Source organism: Pogoniulus pusillus, chromosome 9, assembly GCF_015220805.1.
Source record: "Pogoniulus pusillus isolate bPogPus1 chromosome 9, bPogPus1.pri, whole genome shotgun sequence".
NCBI classification, from domain to species: domain Eukaryota; kingdom Metazoa; phylum Chordata; class Aves; order Piciformes; family Lybiidae; genus Pogoniulus; species Pogoniulus pusillus.
The window spans coordinates 20286714-20308098 of NC_087272.1; the positions used below are offsets into that span (position 1 = coordinate 20286714).

The 21385-nt window shown below is 36.9% G+C and overlaps 1 protein-coding gene across 5 annotated transcripts in view; it reads right to left on the minus strand.

Moving 5' to 3' along the window:
- SPOCK3 (SPARC (osteonectin), cwcv and kazal like domains proteoglycan 3) overlaps positions 1–21385 on the minus strand; it is a 349520-nt gene that overhangs the window by 12660 nt on the left and 315475 nt on the right. For all 5 annotated transcript variants that reach the window (XM_064148791.1, XM_064148793.1, XM_064148794.1 and 2 more), the window contains one exon: positions 3640–3759. In XM_064148791.1, the coding sequence (XP_064004861.1) occupies positions 3640–3759 (120 nt within the window). The remainder of the gene's footprint in view (positions 1–3639; positions 3760–21385) is intronic.

Here is a 21385-nt window from a genome sequence, read left to right on the forward strand (position 1 = left end):
CACTAGCATTCAAAACACTTCTCCATAAGGAACTGACAGAAGTTCTCATGGGAGAACTTCAACTCTTAGTAAATATAACTTGCTTTTCAAGTAAAACTATTGCTTGTCTGCTTATTAAGCTCTTAAGTAACAAACCCTGTACATGGACACTATGTGGCAATAAACACATCATCCATACATATGGCTCACATACTGCATTATATAAAAAAAAAATGTTTATCTAATATGCCAGGAGAAGTCAAGTGCATGACTTTCCAATACCAGCACACTGTCTGGTACAATAAAAGACAGTGATAAATCACACATGTGAACAAACAAAGATGCACTCTGCTACAGTCCTGACTGCCTCCTAGATGGTGGCTTTTACTTGTTCAGTGTGCAAGATGCATAGGAAGGTTTTCACCTGTGATGGATTTGTCTATTATTTTGGCTATCAGAAAACGTTCAGTTAACAGCATCTCTCAGCTAAGGTCTACTGTGCACGAGTTCGGGAGAAGTTTTCCTTTCCCTTGTACAGGACAGAGATGAGTAGGAAGGACTAATGATGTGACTAAGCAGATGTGAATTCTTTCAGTCATATTTGCTCTTCACAAAAGTGCTGATCTAAGCAGGACCCATCTGGCTGCATACTAGCCCACAAAAGAGACAATGCTAGACGTAACATTCTCTGTCATCTGTCTGAAGTTGTAATACATTCCTGCTCCTTGCTCATTATTACTGCACACATAAGAGTGGAGCTGGTAGGCCAAGGGAAAGGTACCAAAGGTCATGTGATAAACCTAGGCCGATTGACTGTCATTTTAAAACAAGATGTACAACATTAAAACACAAAGCATAGCTGCAACATCCCTTCAACACCTGTGGATATTTTAATCTTGGAAGTTCTGTCCCTTTCTGAAAAGTGTTTGAGAGAATCTTAAATGGCATAAAAATAAAATAGAGATTAATCACACTGTTGGAGCCTATCAGTCTGCTGATGGATTGACAGTTCAGGTGAAATGTATTCTGTGAGACAGGAGAGTGGTCATTTTATTAATAGGAATGGCTGTTAAGGAAAAGAAGATACCCGAGAGAGAAATAAAATGCTACAGTACACATCTTATGTCTGTCATTTTGTATAATGATAATTCTATAAGAAAGATTGAGTTAAAACAAACTTCAGTCAAACAACATTAACCTAATCCATCCAAAGTGTTCAGAAAAGATGGATTAACTTAAAATTCATGCTCTGAATTACTGCTAGGCTCGATTTCTACTTCAAAACTCTCGCTTTAAGGATGTCTGACATATGCAGAAAGTCATTAGAAGAACCTTTTATTTCTAGAAACTTAGAACTATGCTCCATGTTGCCAGCCTGTACAACTTCACTTATGGCATATTTCCTGAGATAATCTCAAGAAGCAGCCAAGTTCAGCAGTCAGCATTTTCAAGACATAAAAAATGATATTTAAAATTTCAGCTCTCTCTAATTCTATAAACTGTACAATGACTACACAGAAGAGTACTGACAAGAGCATGCAAAAACTTCTCTGCTTACGAGATATATCAATACATCAGGATTTCCAAATATGCTTCAGCAGTGAAGATCAGGGAAACTTATCTCTGTATATTGTCAGCGGTGTCTCTTCATCAATAAGAGAGGTAATATAGGCAGAACAAAGTATAAATTTCCAGGCAGAGGTTTGAAATTGTTCATTTTATTTACACTTTTCCAAATCATTCTTTTTCAGGCTGCAAGTTTGTAAAGGCATTTGGCAACTTGAGTGTAGCAATATCTCACCATACTAGCTCTTAAAGAAGTCAGTTATAAGTACCTTGAGAATTGTGGTAAAGGGTTGGACTTGATGATCTATGAGGTCTCTTCCGACCTTGTTGATACTGTGATACCTTTCTTTCAAATACCTTGCATTTTTCTGTTATTTCAGAAACTTATTAGTGTATTGGACTCCAAATAATCATATTGTTCCCAAGCCAGCTCAATGCCCAGAACAAGAGAGAACAGTGATAAACTAAATGTGAGTGTATATCCACATACACATCATGACACAAATCTCTCTCAAGTATAGATACTAGGTTTTATCAATGCAAACTGTGTGCTTTAAGGAAAAAAGCCCCAGGAAAATATCTAAAGGAAAAATCTCACGCTCTTAAGAACATTGTGCTTTGACTACATTTCAATGTACTAAAAATACTAATTATGAACTTTACATTCCCCAATTACTTGAAGCACTGACTTTGTATTTAGACATGCCATACTATCTAATAACTGTACAGTTCTACCATTGCTCAAATTTACTTTTGAGCTTTCACTGCATTATCAGGTGTACAAACAGCTGTGCTGCATTTTTGACCTATTCAGCATGCCACCTGCAACAAAGTGAACATTCAGCAAGGAACTGGACCCTACACAACATTACAGCTGACCTTTGAGTGATGTGCTAGCACCAGCTATGTTATTAGACACCTTTTATTACTTTACAATAAATGATTATTTAAGAACTGCAAACTTTTTATTTCTATTGCTTTCACTACCAGATGGGAAGCAGATCAAATGCCAGTTATGGGCACCAATCGAAATGTAAATTGGAAAAACCATGTTTTAAAAGGTTTTCTTTCAATATCAATAGTAAGTGACACTACTGTACTACCACCTTACCTCCAACATTTTTTTCCTCAATATTAAGAGAAATATTCCCAGATAACACAGAATCATCTTTAATTCATTTTGTATTGCAGAATTGTTCATATTTCCTCAACATGAAAAATTACATAAAGAAATGACATTTCCAATTAAATTAAATATATTTCATGAAAACAGAAAAATGTAATGCTACAAATTGCAATCAAGCAAAACCTAAACAACAAAATAAATCCCAAATCCTTAAAAATAATGAAGGAGCTAAGGGAAGCAGTCAGTGGTAGCCAAGCTCTGTGAAACATTCTCTGGAGAAATTAGTAGCTTTATGGCTTATGAAATCTGATTTGACTCTCCTTCACAGTAGGATACCACTCTGGAAACTATTATTGCACACTTCAATTGCTATTTTAAATAAGTCCTTTGATAATTACTTTTTTAAACTTACAAATTTTGTCCCATATTGCTTCAACTTCATTAGCACTCAGTGTGAAGTATATCCTTGAAAGTTTTTGCTTAGAAGTTTCTTTTCCATCCGATTTTGTGTACCAGCACCAATAGTGGCATCAATTAGCAAACGTGTCGCACATACTTGCAGCACCTGCACCTTCTTAGGACTAGCTGTTAAGCAACTCACTTTTCCCTGTGAAAAAGCTGCTCAAAATCCCTACTTTCTGTTTTGTCTACTTATACAGCAGTTCATTATCAAACTAGCAAATAGACAGTTTGACAGCATGCAATACACAAATGAAAGAATTGTGAAGAGCAGCTGCCACAAATTCTTATGAGCAAGAGTTCAGTCAAACAACACTGAAAGTTCAAAATGAGCATCTTATACCAGTACAAAGGCACAAATAAGATATGAACTTCAGAAAAGCACACAGTTAAGTTTTTGTACACAGGCCTATTTGAAGCCCACAAGAATAAGGTTTCAGCAACAGAAATTTTCAAGTGCAAAATAGTATCAAAGAGAACATCAAATAAGACAAGGAGAAATCTCTTACTGGTTCTTTCAGGCCTTTGAACAATCCTGGTCTTCTTATTCTGAATTCTGCTTTCATGAAGTGCCTTAAACCAGTCTCTCAATCTGTTTGCAACCTCCCTGAATTCCAGGTCACTGCACACTGAAAAACAAAATGCAGAGGTTTTAAATATTTTTCTCCTGGGTGCTAAATAGAACTTTTCAAACAAGGCAAAAAAAAAAAAAAACAAACCTAAAATACATAAAACAGTATCAACATATATATCCCACAGCTGTCTTTAAATTCATAAACATTAATTTCATTAGTCAGGTATGCCTTCAAAACCGAATTAAGGCCCTCAGAAACTACAGTCTGTTGTAAAGCAGTTATGAAATTGTATTTATCTAGAGATTGAAAACATCCTTTGCAAGCTACTGCAAGCCACAATAAACAACTCTAGCACAGATCTTTTCACATCTTACTGTAGATGAGGCTGTACAGCAGAGACTCCTACAACAGTGTTTTGGACTTGCATTTCTATATTCATTAAGGCAACAGTAACAAAATCCCCACCAGAACAGGTCAGAAGATGTGATTTAGGCAGATAATGCAGGTACACCAAATTTTCTTTCCTATGCAGAAGCATGAGAAGAGGAAATAGGATTGGCAGAGGAAGTAATTCAAGAATGTCCTCTATTTGATTAAATGTAGTTTTACAAGTCAACACGTGTAGAGTACCTAACAGCAAACAGGGCACCATACAGTCACTTGGTGATGAAAAGGATGGCTTCTTTGGCCACAAACAGCAAAGCAGAAAAAGCACCCAAGGTCAAAGACAGCATCTGCATACCAAAAGCAGCAGGTTAGTATCAGTCTGGCTGAAGTGTTGTACTGGTAGTCTAGTACTGAGGCCAGCAGCAGAAGTAGGTAACAGAGATGGCAGTGAGGAGGCCTATTCACCTGCACTATTTAAGCTGCTGGAGAAGGAAAAATAAAAAGTGTGTGTCTGGAGCAAGCAGATGTTACTTCCAGAATTCTGTTATCCCATTTCATATGTTAAAGGGAAGCTAGGAGAAGACAAGAGAAATACAGGATCTAGAAGATGGCAAAAATAGCAAACCCACTGGATGTAAGCTTCTATGGGCAGCAAAGTAACTTCCAATGCCCTGGTCAGCATCTGTCATTTACAAATCAGTAACTAAGCTACAATTTGGAGATTTCATATCTAAGTTAGCAGAGCTTCGCAGTGATGCCATGGAAAATAAATTTCCAGCTGAGATAACTTATTTTATTATGAACAGTCCACAACATTTGGTTACACAGCCTTCATGACACGTTATTAAATTGAACAACACTGTGAAACATTTATTTGTATTTTAGAGTAATATTGAAATGTGCCATATGAACAACTATCAATGCTTGCACAACAGCAGCTAGGTGTTTATTTATTCTTTGCTGAAGCACTTTCAAACCTTTTGTCTCCCTAAGACTTGAGGTGCAAATTATACATATTTGCATGTATTATGAAATGACATTTTAAAAAAATGTGTACTTTTGTATTTTCCTAATAATTCAAGAGGGAACTGGGGAAAAAGGTGGATTTTTTTAAGTGATATATGGGCATATATGCTCAAAAACGTCCTATCACAGCTAGATCATACACATTATAATTCAGATACTATCACAGTTCAAACAATTTTTTGTCAGAGGAGATGGGCTGTACAACATAACTGAGTTAAAGTTAAGTAAAATGTTTAAGTCACAGAAAAACATCAGGTATATTGTTCCAGTTGGGCCCATGAGTGTACCTAGTTTTGGAGAACAGAATCGACTTAGCCCTGTTCAGGAGTGAGAACACTGACTGGAAGTTTTAAGAGAAAGTCTATTTACAAGAGCATATATATAAAAGGTAGGATAAGTATAAAATCCACTAGGCCCAAACTGGCCTTCTAGAATCCTCCACCCTTTTCACCCTCAGTTGGCCTAAGGGTAGGTTGAAACCACTCCTCCCCCAGCTGGACCTGCCAAGCCTCAGTGGCTCAGCTCCCTGCCCTCCAACTCCCCCACGAACCAAGATAAGAGTGCACAGCTGCTCAGACAAGTGGAAGCAAGAAATGCAGGGAATAGAAGGGGAAGAGATCAAGCTTGGCTGTAATACCAGAAAAGGAAAAGAATAACAATATTACAGTATCCTGGGATGAGCAGGTCCAGCCCCCGGGGATAAACCTTTGTCCCAATGGTTTTAAAGGTGACCTGGGATCCCTAAAACTACCACAAATATTTACTGAACATGTTTACATTTGGTTGTGCTTCTTATCTGTATCCTGCCACAGTACAGGACTTATCTCAGCACTCTAACTTAATGCACACAGATTTCTGTAAAGAAACCTTGTATTCTGTAAAACAGAGGATCAGCCTAATATTCCATTCACTAGAATGCTATTTGCCACCAAAATGTGCTTCTTCAAGGTTATATGAAGAGGAATTATACTAATTAATGGGTTCATGCACTCTATAGAATACATATAGGGACTCTTCACTCCAGTGATCAGCTTCTAAAGATACGTGCTGCTGAAATTATTGTATGCATTGGTCTGTACTGATTTTAAATAGGTCAAGATGAGGTAACTTAGACTATTATTTCACCTGGTAGACTGGGAGATCAATCTTTAATGGTGAAAGACAGACAGTAAAGGTTGCAGAAGGTTAGGCAGTAATAAAAAAATGCATATTAAATCACATGAATCCACTCAGGAGACTGCCAAGAAGTATTTCTGGTTCTGCCTAATGCCCATACAAAACATTCCTGCTATTACAATCAATTCTAGGAGCCACTAAGACAATTAGTATTGGGCAAAATGAAGTCACTGTACCTCGAAGATTACTGGCATTTGAAGCAATAAAACCTGTCTTTAAAAGTCAACACACGTGGCTATGCAAAAAAAGAAAGGATCTGAAAACTTAGAGGTACCTAATCTAGATATTCCTTTACAATAAATACTGTTTAAATGTTAGGTGGAACCAACTTTCAATTTGTTTTCACATGCAGTAAATGTTACAATTTGTGTTGGCATCTGAATATAATTTAGTGATTGGAGTACTGAAAATGCTAATCAGCATGTGTTCTTTCAGTGCCTTTCAACTCAAACCAATTGATGAAGAAGTAAAAATAGTGCTCCCGAAAGCTAGAAAGACAGAATGTATTTTGGGATTAGCATAATGGAATGAATTCCTATTATACATATTTAAACCAGTCTGTGCTTCTGACATAGTTATTTTAACAGTGTCCACATTTTATACAAAGACAGAGACATATATATACATATATATTTATCTGTAGTTTAAAAAGTGTAAATCATTACCACATTGATGTTGTTGTACTAAGGAGTAGATTTTAAGAGAAGTGCAAAAAGTTGATTAGAAAGACAAAAGCAGCAACAAACACACCCTATGCTACGCAGCATCATTCACAATTATGTATAAGATCACAAGGCTGTAGATAGAACCTGTGTCTGTTTACTGCAGAAAAAGATAGTTTCACTTACTACTTCATCAGCAGACCTCAAGTCAATAAGAGCAGAAAGCCTGACAACTTTGAAGGAGGCTATATAAGCCTAAAGAAATTATGAGCATAATTTAACAGTAATTTAAGCATAGAATTCACTCATTGATCTATCCTCTTTCGTGCCTTGTAGCTTGAACATTACTAAATTGTTCATACAGCATAACATAAAAAGACACTTCTATTCTCTAACTCCAGTAATGGCCAGTTAGTCTGAAAACTGTGATTTACTGATGATGTGTCCAGCGGGAATAGGTTTAAGGAGAAAGATTAAGGCAATGTTTCCGAATGAGATGTTGCCCTGTCACAAGCTCCACTTCCAAGACACGATGTGGTACTCCACTATCACATCACGTGGTTGTGTTTGCACAAAACTCCATCTTGTGTTTGAAGATACACATCCTCTGTAATCACAATTGCAGAAGATCAGCCCCAGCACATACAATCTCATAAAGTCAGGCAGATCCATGTTTATTAAGTCATGTATAAAACAACATAACCAAGATGTAACATACAGAGAGGATGAGAACAATCTGAAGAACAGGGTACACAACCACCTCCCACAGCAAACTAGGAATTAGTGCACATAAGATGGGTAACTTAACAGTGTATGCTAAAGCAAGACTTTTGATCGTGCCAACTTACTCTCTACATTAGAATCACAGAATAATTTCTTGCAAGGGAACTTCAGGCATCATTCAGCCTTACCCTCTGCTAAAATAAGTTTTAATCACATTTGCTCAAAGCAGTGTCCAGTTATTCATGCCTTGTGATCACTGTGGTGTTCACATGAGGGCTCTCCAATATATGAAAGACTATTACCTTTAAAAGGGACTATCTACTATCTTGAGACTCTCTATTGTTTCTTGTTTCCCCAGAAAAGTACAAGAACGTTTTCTTATGCTGTAACTTGAGGACTGCACCCAGCTGTCCAGGATTGCTAGATATCCAGAAAACTGGTTACAGCAGCAATTCCAACTCAGCTGTGAGAAGGATTATTTAGACTCATGCTTATATAATCCAACATTCTTTCAGTGCATTACCTACCATTCATGCACTACTGTATGGCTGCGCAGCATGTCTTACATGTTTAAGATGATCTGATTAACAGCATATCCAGAATGTGCATTTAAATGGATTTCTTTTCCAAAAAGACCTGTGTGAAAATATGGCAACCCTAACACTGCCAATAGTGCTGCTTTAAAGATAGTACCTACTGAAGTGAGATGTTATATAAGCATACCTATTCAGTGTCTGTACTCTCTAACACTGTCCTTCTGCAAAGGTTTATGATATTAGCCCCGAGGAAATGATTATTCAAACTGAAAATTCCTGATTCCAGACTAAGGGACCAGTTCCAAGTTGGCTAACTCTAAATGTCCAAGAACACCAGAACTAAAATGGTATGCAAATAGTCTTAGAGTTCCTGAAATATACAGCAGCATTTCTAGCTCTGTATCACCTCTGTCATATATAGAAGAATAACATATGGCAAAAGGAAACATGTGCACAAAAACCCAGTAGATTTGACAGGACACAAATCCCTTCACAGACAGTTGGTTTACTCATCTTTTTACATTCCTATACATATAATGAGAACTTTTGTTTTTTGAAAGGCTGCAAAGTTAATAACTTCATGTGTGTATTTCTATTTTTATAAGCTCATGAAGTTTATTAGCCATCTGTTACTGTTAGGGCCAATAATTTAAGGAAGATACCTTGAAATGAACAAATAAGACTCTGATTTCCTTACTGTTTAACTAAATGCAATGAATGTTCTACTTCAGTAAGTCTACGTTACAAGGTAATTAATATAAATGCTGTAGATCCCATATCAGGAAATTGCAGCTGTTTATTCTTACTGCTTCCAAATAAAGTTTCATAAAATTTAAAATTATTTCAGTGAAATTCATATCCATAAATCTCATCATTACCTGTCCTCACAGTTTTACTTATATTTTTAATTATAATTATTGTATTTTTATATTTATATAATATTTTAATACATTTTTATATTGTATTAATTTTAATTATTGTATTTTTAATTATAATGACCACTTGGGAGTGCAGAACAGCACAAAGAATTTATGTGCTAAGATGCTATCTTCAACTCACTGAAAATATGTATAAAGTATGTAAGATTTTTAAAACATTGTAACCAAATAAGATAACAATAACTCTTTCATTTGTCAGAAGTATCATAGGTGAAATTTGGTAATTTATTTGCTGGGGGACAGTGAACATACATGGCTTCCTCTCCCAAATGCTGCTAACCCCTAGCATTGGTTACCTTTTCTCTCTGTTATTCTGAACTATTAATAAACTGAAAACTCTGTTATTAATCCAGAAGCTGCATACAATTGAATCCAGTATTTCACAAAATAGAAGATATGGAAAATATCAAACTGGGATAAACCAGCATTTTTTTTCTGGTGCAGGCTTTCTAATCAACCATATTCCAAGGTGAGGTAGTTTTCCAAATTCAGTTTCAAGGATTCCTGACACTACTGCACAGTTCTGATACAGTCAGGACATTTTCTTCATTTCAAGGACAAGACTGGCAAGTTCCCACAATGACTAATTTGCATCTGCCAGAAACCTCCTGAAACAAGGACAAAAAGACCCCTGACAATGCTCTTTATGAAAAAACCAACCCTTAAACAGAAAACATATCACTTAGATATTTCAAATGGTAACATGGCATATTTTAGGAAACATTTATTTTCAAATTGCAGTCTACCTGCATTCAGTCTCTCTGCACTGCTATTTTGCACATACAAAAGTTTTTGAAGGGAGCTAGTGCTTAGAGAAAGCACAGATAAGCACAGTGATATCTGAATTTTGGTGGTCACACAAAAGTAGTAAACATGACACTCGCAGTTCTTCCTTCAACAGTGATAATCCTGTAATGTACTGGATACAATACAATTCTTTGTTAGAATCTCAAGTCAATTCTGGAAGACTAATTTATGGTTTTATTGGTTTATGTAGAAATAGATGCAGTAAGTTCATTGAAAAGCTTATTAAGTATAGAGAATAATTGTACTTAAAATAATACTACACAGTAATTACTGATTATAGTATTAGACCACCAGCAGGAAATTGCTTTAAGTAATATCTGATGACTAAAATGTGACCACTGTGGAATTTTTTTGATGTAGCTGGCCTTAAGATCTGTGCAAATGTCACTTATAAACTTGGTTGTTTGCTATACTGTTAAGACATTTGTAGCTTTGGTCTTTGGGTGTTGTAGTGGTTTTAAAAACATTTCCTACTGTAGCCTGTAGAATGAATTAAAGATCTGTTTTTAAGCACAGAGAGCACAGCCGACCTTGTATGTGCTCTTTTGCCACAATGCCACAGAGCAGCACTTCAGCACATGAGGCATAAGATGCTATGAATGTTCCTGGCCCCCTTAAGTGAAAACTCTAATTAGTTCACATTTATTGATACTTTATGCTTAAATCTTCTTAAAGAAATTCATCTTTGTTCAGAACCAAAGAGCAACAGCTCCTCTGTCACTCAAAAGTAATAACAAGTTTCCTAAGAATACAGGCAGTGATAATGGCCCAAGGGATAGATTCACACAGACTCCCCAAAATATCTCTGACAGGTGGTAAACTAGGTAAATTAGTTATTTAGATTTGATAGGTCTCATTTACCACACACACCTAAAACAAAGGTAAGCTCTTCAGCAGAAGGAATGCAACCATATGATTGAATCTAGACACAAAAAAAATACCCCAGGCAACTTGTCTCTATGTTTTTTACAAGAGGCAGCCATCCACTGCCCAGCTGGCACAAAACTGCACTCTCATGCCAAAGGCATACCTGGAGAATCATCATCTCATTGCTATTTTCATTTCATTTTTTTAACTTTCCTCCTGTCTTCTTTTAGTCTCATTCTAAAGTGTCAAGAGCTAACATGCCACACAGTTTTTTATACTTTAATGTATATGATAGAGAGGTGTCCCACTTGACCACTCTGGTCTTGAAAAGTATTTCTGTATCAAAATGCCTCTTAGAATTATCATATTGTTAGTGAGCAAATTTTTCTCTAGAGAAAAAAAAGTAATAATTATTAATAGAAATATTAAGTTCCTAAACTTTTTTTTAAATGAATGCAAGCTGTTGAGCATTTTAACCTAAGTTAATTGACATCTGCACAACCACTACAAAGAAAACAAATGTACACATGCATAAAGACATGGACATGTTGGAGCAAGTCCAGAGGAGAGCTAAAACAGCCAAAAGGGCTAAAACACCTCTCCTATGAAAGAAGCCTGCAAGGGCTGGGGTTTTTCAGCTTGGAGAACAGAAGGCTCCAGGGATAGATGGTGACAATATTTTCGGGAGAGCCTGTGGTAAGAGGACAAGGGGCAGTGGTTTTAAGCTAAAAGAAGGTAGACTGAGATGAAATCTAAAGAGGTAAATTTTTACAACGAGTATGATGAAACACTGGAGCAGGTTGCCTGGAGAGATGATAGATGCCCTGTCCCTTGAAATATTCAAGGCCAGGTGTAGCTCTGTGCAATGTAGCAGAGTTGAAGATGTCCCTGATCACTGCAGAGGTGTTAGACTAGATGACCTTTAAATGTTCCCTCCAACCCAAAGCATTATTTGATTTTATCATTTTTGAGTTAATGTCTAGCCCTTTTCCCTTGTAACAGTTAAGAAGCCTGCAAAAAGTCTTTAGTAAAACCTCCATTTTTGTTTGATTTTTCATGGATTAAGCATATTCATGTTTGCTGTTTTGTTAAATTTTTTTCTTTTAAAAGAAAAACCATCAAAAATATTTAACACAGAGCTGTAATAGCAAAAAATAACATACTGATTATAACAATTAGTACAAAAATAAATCCCTGAGGCTCTTTACTTTGGATTCTCTTCTGTCTCACAGTACTCATTTATACATTAGTTCTTTGAAAAGCCTCCTCTCAGTATATTCTGTTTGCTATACCATGAAGATCACAATAGACATATGCACCTGATTTCATAGTTACTCTTTGGCTTCCACTATAAAAGGATTTTTTTTGCTTGTCTCCACATGATAAAACTGGAACAAAGTGCTCAACTCTACAGGACAAGGGTTACCATGATTAAAATTTTTAGAATTCTGGATTTTATTTATAAAATAAATAAATAAATAAATAAATAACTAGACTTCAGACCATATCAGAGAAAAAGCAGAAACTCTGACCAGGTCATTTCATGTTCAGCTGTCCCAAAGGAACTTGTACAAATCAAGTCTTAAGTCATTAAGCTGCAGGTATCCGGGATGCACCACTCGCTGCATATGCAGTGCAGCTGGTCTGCACATATGCATTGGCCATCTGCCTAGCACTTAACAACTGCATACTGACACCAACAATCTCTTCACAAATGCCTTCTTAACAGATAAATGCATTTCTATTTCCACTACAGCAATCCTAAATGGCAAAAGGGGCATTCTTCCAGTCTGAAGAAATCTTGCTTAGAGGTAGAGCAAAAATAACAAAGAATAGCAGTTTCAGCAACTATCCAATGACCTCTGTAGCAATTAAATTTGGTGCTATCTTATCCTTATGCTGTGTATGGTCAACATCCTTCTATACATAAATACCTATTGCTAGGAACTTAAAAATTACTTCTGATGCTCCTTGTGTACTTTGTACAAATGTTAAGAATAAATGATGCAATTAAAAAGCTTATGTCAGATTATACTGAATGTTAAATCAATCATTGTGGCTCAAATAGCTGGAAAGTAAAGTCTGTTTTGAAAGTTTTAATATGTTAGTTTCTTTTCTAGAAAATGGTAGGTGTCTAGACTACTGGTAAAGGTTAAACTTTTCCTTCGGTCTTGGTCATAGTTTCACTGCCCTCCAAAGTGAATCACAGTGCTCAGTTCCACAGAACAGTTTCAATGTTCTGGTTGCTACTGGAAAAGACCTACCTATTTTTGACTTAGAAATCTGAGATTTATTTTAATATAGCACAGAATGTTAGGGGTTGGAAGGGACTTAAAAAAGATCATCTACTCCAACACCTCCACCAGAGCAGGATCACCTAAAGTAGGTCATGCAGGAATGCATCCAGGTGAGTTTTGAATGTCTCTAGAGAAGGAAAATGCAACCTCCTGGTCAGCCTCTTCCAGTGTTTTGTCACCCTCACAATGAAAAAGTTCTTCCTTGTGTTTATGTGGAACCTCCTACAGTTTGTACCCACTGTTCCTTGTCCTAGTCTTGGAGATCACTGAGAAGAGCCTGGGTCCATCCTCCTGTCACTAACTCACTCTTCACATATGTGCTTCACATTTGTACTCCCAAAATTAGGAGCTCTGACTTAAGATGTAAGTGAAAAATATAGGAGACACACAGACTTACATCACCATTTCAGAATGACAAAGAATGTTTTGGTCATAATTATATTTTGTGCTACAAATAACATTTTTGCAATCGCATTTCATGCTGTATGCTAAGCCACATGTTTCTCACTTTGTTCCTGAAAATCAAGAGATCTGACTGTAGTTCTTTTTCTAAGCTTTGGCTAAAGGAGGAATCTCACTTGGATATACTTGGACTATCTCTGTGTTGTTTTTTTTTCTCTTGGTAAATTTAAATAAGGTGTAACAGACTAAGATCCTCATTCTATCCTTTTTCCTATTATTTCATTTAACAGGTTCTAAGAACAAAGCCTGTTGGTCTTTCTTGAATTTGTCAGCAACATTAGCAGCAATTTGTCCCTGCTTCATAGTGAAACTTTACACTTTTTAATTTTTCCATTTCAAGAGACAAGCACAGAAAGAGTACTTGTATTTTGTTCTGCTCAGCTGCAGCAATACTCTGTTAACTTTTATATTAAAACTACCTGCTTTTTTTGTACTTGTTTCTGAAGTTAAACCTTTAGTGTTAAGATAATTAAACAACACAGTGTAGTAAGAGCCTTTCAGGTAGAATAGAATAGAATAGAATCAGTCAGGGTTGGAAAAGGACCACAAGGATCATCCAGTTCCAATCCCCCTCCCATGGGCAGGGACATCCTACCCTAGATCAGGCTGGCCACAGCCTCATTCAGCCTGACCTTAAACACCTCCAGGGATGGGGCCTCAACCACCTCTCTGGGCAACCCATTCCAGGCTCTCACCACTCATTGGGAAGAACTTCCTCCTCACATCCAGTCTGAATCTCCCCACCTCCAGCTTTGCTCCATCCCCCTAGTCCTGTCAATTGTGCATATAGAACTATTAGAGAGGGTGACTGACTTCAAATACTGACCTTAGAAGAAAACTAGACACACACACACAAAAATGATGTAGAGTTTAAACTAGATTATAGACTTGTTTCATTAACAACTACATTCAGGTAAAGACACAATCCTGCTGAAAAGACAAACCAAAACAAAATCCTCTTAATTACTTAGTTTCCCCTAAAGCTGGTTTACAACATCCTTTCTAAATGTTTCATGCACTCCTATTATTATGCATCTCAGAAAATCATAATAGACGTCCATTATAAACAGGACAAATAATGCAAACAGTTTTAACAAGTATAATAATGCAATATAGATCAATCTATTTCTTCTTACTTGTTTTGCACTCTTACAAGATTTTTTTTTCTCCTACAAAAATATATTTCAGTATTATTATATCACAATACAAACCTGTTTTACGAAGCCAGTTAATTTTAAGGGATAATCGTGTTTTAAAGCTGGCTGATTTAGCATTCACCATGCTTATGAGCCAAAGCTTACAACCTGATACAGCTGAACAACTGCTTGATGATGGCACTCAAGGTGCACTATTTTGCAGTATCAGCAGGAACAGTTAAAAGAGATGCCACAGTTAATGTCATGGATCATAATGGCTTCAAGGAAAAAGTTGGGTTTTTCCTTTTCCATTAACACTTTGATGTTGTATTTAGAGGATTTCTGACATGTCAAGTAGCCTGCATCTGGGACAGAAAATTCGGCTGCCAAGGAAAGTATATCATCTGAAATAGATTTAGATCATGCTGATACTAATGCATATTTATTAAACTTTTCTTCACAAGACTCTGGGTAAAACTGTAGTAATCTACAGGAAGCTAGCAGGACTTTGGAGAAAATTGTAAAATGACAATTATGCACAAACAATACAGCTGGACTTTTATAAGCAAGAGGAAGATGTATTTTCACAGACAAACTCAGAAACATGTAAGCATTGGACAGACTGGAGAGCTGGGCACAGAGGAACCAGATGAAGTTCAACAAGGACAAGTGCAGAGTGTCCTGCATCTGGGGAGGAATAACAAACTCCACCAGTACAGGCTGGGAGGTGATGTGCTGGAAAGCAGTCCTGTGGAGAGGGACCTGGGGGTCCTGGTGGATAACAAGTTAATCATGGCACAGCAATGTGCTCTTGTGGCCAAGAAGACCAATGGGATCCTGGGGTGTATTAACAGGAGTGTGTCCAGCAGATCAAGAAAGGTTCTCCTTCCCCTGTACTCTGCGCTGCTGAGACCTCATCTTGAATACTGTATTCAGTTTTGGGCTCCCCAGTTTAAGAGGGACAGGGATCTCCTGGAGAAGGTCCAGCAGAGGGCTAGGAGGATGATGAGGGGACTGAAGGGCATGGCTCATGAGGAGAGGCTGAGGGACCTGGGGCTTTTTAATCTGGAGAAGAGAAGACTTGGAGGGGATTTGATAAATGTTTATAAGTATCTGAAGGCTGGCCAGGACGGGGGGATGACAGGCTCTGCTCACTTGCTCCCTCTGATAGGACAAGGAGCAAAAGAGGTTCTGCCTCAACACAAAGGGGAACTTTACTGTAAGGGTCACAGAGCACTGGAATAGGCTTCCCAGAGAGGTTGTGGGGTCTTCTATGGAGATTTTCAAGGCCTGTCTGGATGTGTTCTCTGTGATCTGTGTTAGATAGTATTGTCCTGCTCTGGCAGGGGCGGTTGGACTCGATGATCTCCTTAGGTCCCTTCCAGCCCCTAACACTCTGTGATCCTGTGATTGCCCTGGAGAAAAGGCACGTTACTACATTCTTTCTAGCACTGCATCATATTTCCAAGCCTTTACAAATTACCAGAACTTGAAATTAGGAGTATAGGAACATGGCCTAAGTGTCTTCACACTTCCACTGCACAGATAAATGTTTTCAGTGCGTAAGTGAATACAGACCAACCACACAAAGAGCTCCACTAGTGTCTCAAACCACTACAGAAACCAAAAGACCAACAGTTCTGAACTGCAGAGGAGTTCAAATATTCACACAAAGTAAAAATAGAACATTAAATCAGTATTTGCCATCTGCATGCTCAAGAAAGTAAAGCCTTTAAGTGAAAATTTGGACTTCTATGTACAAGGATTGACTATATTTTAATTTTTGGAAGAAATATGAAATTGCATAACCAAGTAAGGACGTGCTGATAGGAAGTGAAATTCTTTTTATGGCCAATAAGTTATTGGTATAATTGCTTGAAGTTAGCCAAAGCAGAAATTTTCATTACAGTGGTCAGTCTCAACAATATAAATGCTTATACTTTTGCATGAGCAAAAACAAGGCAGGAACTGACATCATATCACTATGATAGCAACTGTAATTAGCATATTTATTAATGTCAATTTTGGTGTAGTAACTATAGCAACATTAACAGCAGCTGCCAAAGAGACTTTAATCTGTCTTTTAAAGGATTTTGATATTTTTAAAGAAGGTATCAAAGTTCTACCACCTATTCAAACAATCACTTCAGAAAGCTGATACTACTTCATACTACTTAACAGGGAGCACAGACAGCAGCTGAAGTTGTGAACTAAAGAGGAAATTAAATTACTATTGATTCAATTCATGTTACTGAGAACAGGTCACAAAAAATGTATCCATGTTCTTTAAATACCACTGAGTTTTTAATCCTGCTTGAAGACAACTCAGTGAAACTCACTGATTCAACACTCCTGAACACTACTGAACCATCATCAGTCTGTTTCTGAGTTTCCTAAGGATGTCAAGTAGCTTCACAGTCCAATAAGCTGTGATATAATTATAGCACAAACTAAGTGGTTAGTCGTTTATATAACTGGCATCACATGGCAATAAAAATAAACTAGCTTAAAATAATTACCAGATGAAGACAGTATCTTTTTCTAGCAGTTGTCTCCCATTAACAACTTTTAAATGTAACTGCATATTGATGGTATAAAAATAGTGTCAGTAAAAAATATTACTACCACATCAGTAATTGAAACATATACATAGTAGTATCTCGCTAGCTTATTCATACACTGCATGAACAGAAAGCTAATGCTGATGCAGATACTTATCATATGCAGCTCTTTGGTTATTTATTCTCCATAGAATGACAGTGACACACTTCTAAAGCCTTTAATGTACCATAAGATTGGCAAGGCCCCTTCATTTACATAATTAAGGCAATTATAGCCATTATAATTGAATGCAACACCACTTTAATGGTCTGAACTATATTTAAACTTCTGTTTTTATAATCCATAAAACCTGGATGGCAGAAAGCTAATGAACACATCCTAAAAACCCCCATGCTCTTGTGACTATCTAAAATAGTTTGACAGAGTTTGTTGTGCTACACAGACTATACTTTCCTAACAATTTGGCTGTTTAAGAGACTCTAGGATTGAAATTTTCCATGCATTGTTTTATGACCTAGGTTAAGACTAGTGATTTTCGAACAAAATTAAACAGCAATAATTATCTTCTCATTATAACAGCTTGCCTCTTAAAATTGTAGCAGCATGCAAAAAAACACAGTGTGACACAACAAAGAAAACATTTTTGCCTTTAAGAACATATTTATAAGGAGGTTTTATGCATTTTTTCCTCCTGCTGAGAACAAGAGAAAAGGAAATAAAACCATCAGGCTAATCAAAACTTCCCTAATAAATTGGTATGAAATTGGTAAAGGCAAGAGCAGCAATACTAGCCCAGATATGATTTTTGTGGTCTGCCATAGTGACAGCAATCTCATACAATACATGCCAAATCAGCTAAGACAAATTCCTGAATTTGAGTGCTTCCACTGCTGGTTGTGCACTATCTGAAGATAACTTTGAGAAAAAGCAGCAAAATTTTCTAATGAAAAATGAGCAACTGAAATAGCAGAGAGGTTTTCATTTAACGTTGCATTCTATAGAATTGCGGTAGCAGTTACACAGAATATTGTATTGAATCATAAATATACAGCTAAGAAAAGCAGCAGATTTGAATGCCAATAATTACCTAATGCAAATTTAACACACATAAGATGCTGCTACTATCTATACACCCAATCTACTGAGACCACCACTCTCTCTTTACTGTGCAGATACTTCAGAGAAAATTAACAATTTCCCCATGATGAAAATCAGCAAGTTTCTCTTGGTACTTATTTTTATAGGCAAGCTACTTATTATCTGCAACAAGCATAGCAGTGTAAAATCATAGAATCAAGCAGGTTGGAAGAGACCTCCAAGATCATCCAGTCCAACCTATCCCCCAGCCCTATCCAGTCAACTAGATCATGGCACTAAGTGCCTCATCCAGTCTTTTCCTGAACACCTCCAATTTTGAGAGTTGAACTTGATAATATTCAGGGTCTCTTCCAACTAAAATCTGTCTAAGAATCTTTTGGGAAATATTTTTAAACATGCTAACATATGTGTAAATAAATCCCAAATAGCGCTGTAACATAACACTGTTTGTTGGAGGCATTTTTTTGGTGGTTGTTGGTTTAGTTTGGTTGGTTATTTTTTGGTTGGTTTGTTTTGGTTTATTTGGGGATGGAGGAGGGTCTGTGTGCATTATTTTTTCTCTTATTTGAGGTTTTAACATTAAATTTGATCCTTGACCACACAGCATGAGTTTCATCTTATAGATGGTAATTTTGCTCACTGGCTACCACCTAACTGACCCCTGATAATATCAGGCCTAAATGGTCTAGCATATGTGGGTTTGGATAAAGATTTTACTATATCAATGTCCTGGAGGTAATCTTATAGAAGACAAAATGACAATTACAAAACAGTACTATCTGTCCTTGAAAGGCAATAATACACAGTAGAGATTAGGGACTTCACACAAATGTTATTTTTGGCCCTAATGTTCTTTACTTGTGAAGTCTGGAAATGATTCAGTGTTCTCTGTGAACACAAACAAAACAAAAGCTCTTTTTTGGCATCTACACCTGTACTATATGAAGAGTGCCTTGAGGTCATATATTGAAAAGCTGCTGCTATGCAAATAAAATAAGAGGATTTGGGAGAGTGATGTTTTGCTATTTGTTTAAAAAGAGTCTCTATATTTGTTTTTCAAGCACTGATGCACACAGAACAGAACAGAATCCAGTGTCTTCAATCCTACTGTTATTTATTCTCATCTCTTCACAGCAATTAATAATTTGGCAGTATTCAGTATAAAATAGGATGCAACTGAAAGAGCAGCTATGTTCTGTGATTGAAGTCTTTCACATGCTAACTGAAAATACTTTCAGCATGCAATGTTGCCTTTTCACTTCCTTCTGGCAAAAGCTTAGACTCAAAGAGTATTCATTCCATTTATAGCAGTTTCCTACGGTGTCTATATACAGCTACCCTCAGACGATCAGATAAAGAGAAGACTTTGATATTTTAATGAATTTAAGTCTACCTCTGTTATTTTAGTGAGCTCTCACCACAGTTTATTAGAAATCAACACAAAAATTACTAAGAGCAAATTCTTCTATTTCAGTAGCTAACCAAAATAGGTATTTAATTTTTTACCCACAATGTAAGCAGCCTTTTCTATATAATCTATAGGACCTTCAACTGATTCTGAGATTTTTGGTGTAACTGCATTTTCCAGCTGCATTTGGCTCTATGTGAGGGCAGAATCTCAACCTTGTTTCCAGGAAGATTTCTAAAGACATAATCTTGGAGAATGCTGCAGCATGTATAAGCCAAATCTTTGAAAGAGATTGTTCAGGAGACCAAGATCCTGAGCATGTCATGGTATGCATTTATCACAGTGTTAGCACAGCTTGACAGGGACATAAAACATAGGCATTCAATCAAGCTTTTTTAATTTAAGGATAATTGAGCTTTCCTACTGCAGGTACTCTACAGTAGTGCAAGTTTAAGCCATACTGCAATCAATCTTTTAGTTAAAATACCTTTGGAAGGCCTTTGACCACAGAGTTGTCACCTATATACTTGTGAGAAATATATGTTTGATCCGATCAATTCATGGCAAGAGGTCACAGACAGGGAGGAAGGGGGATCCTGAATAAAACTGCATTCCTGCTTGCACCACCATCAAAGGTATGCAATAGGCTTAAGATAAGAGTAATAAGTAAAGATTGGCAAAGGAGGGAGGCATGTGGAAGAGACAGCCTTTTGCATAAGCAAAGGGAAGAGGGATTTGAACGGAAATGCATTCCTCCTTGCGCCTCCTTTCTGCATGAGCAAACAGAAGAACAAAAGGGAATTTGAAGTTCATGGGGACAACACTTAAGCAAGACCCCTTACTTCATCAAAGATTACCAGAGGGACCACCGGATAAAAGGAGACCTGTGTGGAAGAGACATCTCACATTCCTAAAAACTGATAAGGAAAACCCAACCTTTTCTTGGAATTAGTGATGAATATGTAATAGAATAGGGTATAAGAAGAGAAAACTGAAGGCAAAGGGTGTGTGTTAGGGTAGAGCAGAGTCTCCCCCGCACCCAGGCCTGTAAATTGCTTGATTCCTGCAACTCTATTAAAGTCTTAACTTGCATGAACGCCAGTTTATGCTTGTTATTTATGACATACTCATTTGCTGCCTTGGAAATCAAAACACAAATAAAAGCCCACACATGCCTTCATTGAGCATACTCCTCTGGACTGACATACTCAGTGGGATTTTGCCACCTGCACTGCCAAAGGTCTCATACTCGGGAGCTGTTTGAATGAAGTGAGACCTGCTCATGGTATTTCTTTCAGGCAAGAAAAAAATCCAAAAGAAACGTCTCAGCAATACCATCTTGTTTCTTGAAGATTTTGTTAATAATATCTTACACATATTTAATTTAGTTAGTTGATAGGCCTCTAGATGACCTATATAGCAAGTAAAGGTGAGACTCAAGGAAATGTCTGAAATCATAGAATCAACCAGGTTGGAAGAGACCTCCAAGATCATCCAGTCCAACCTAGCACCCAGCCTTATCCAGTCATCTAGACTGTGATAAATATATAGAATCATATGTTTGATCCGATCAATTCGTGGCAAGAGGTCACAGA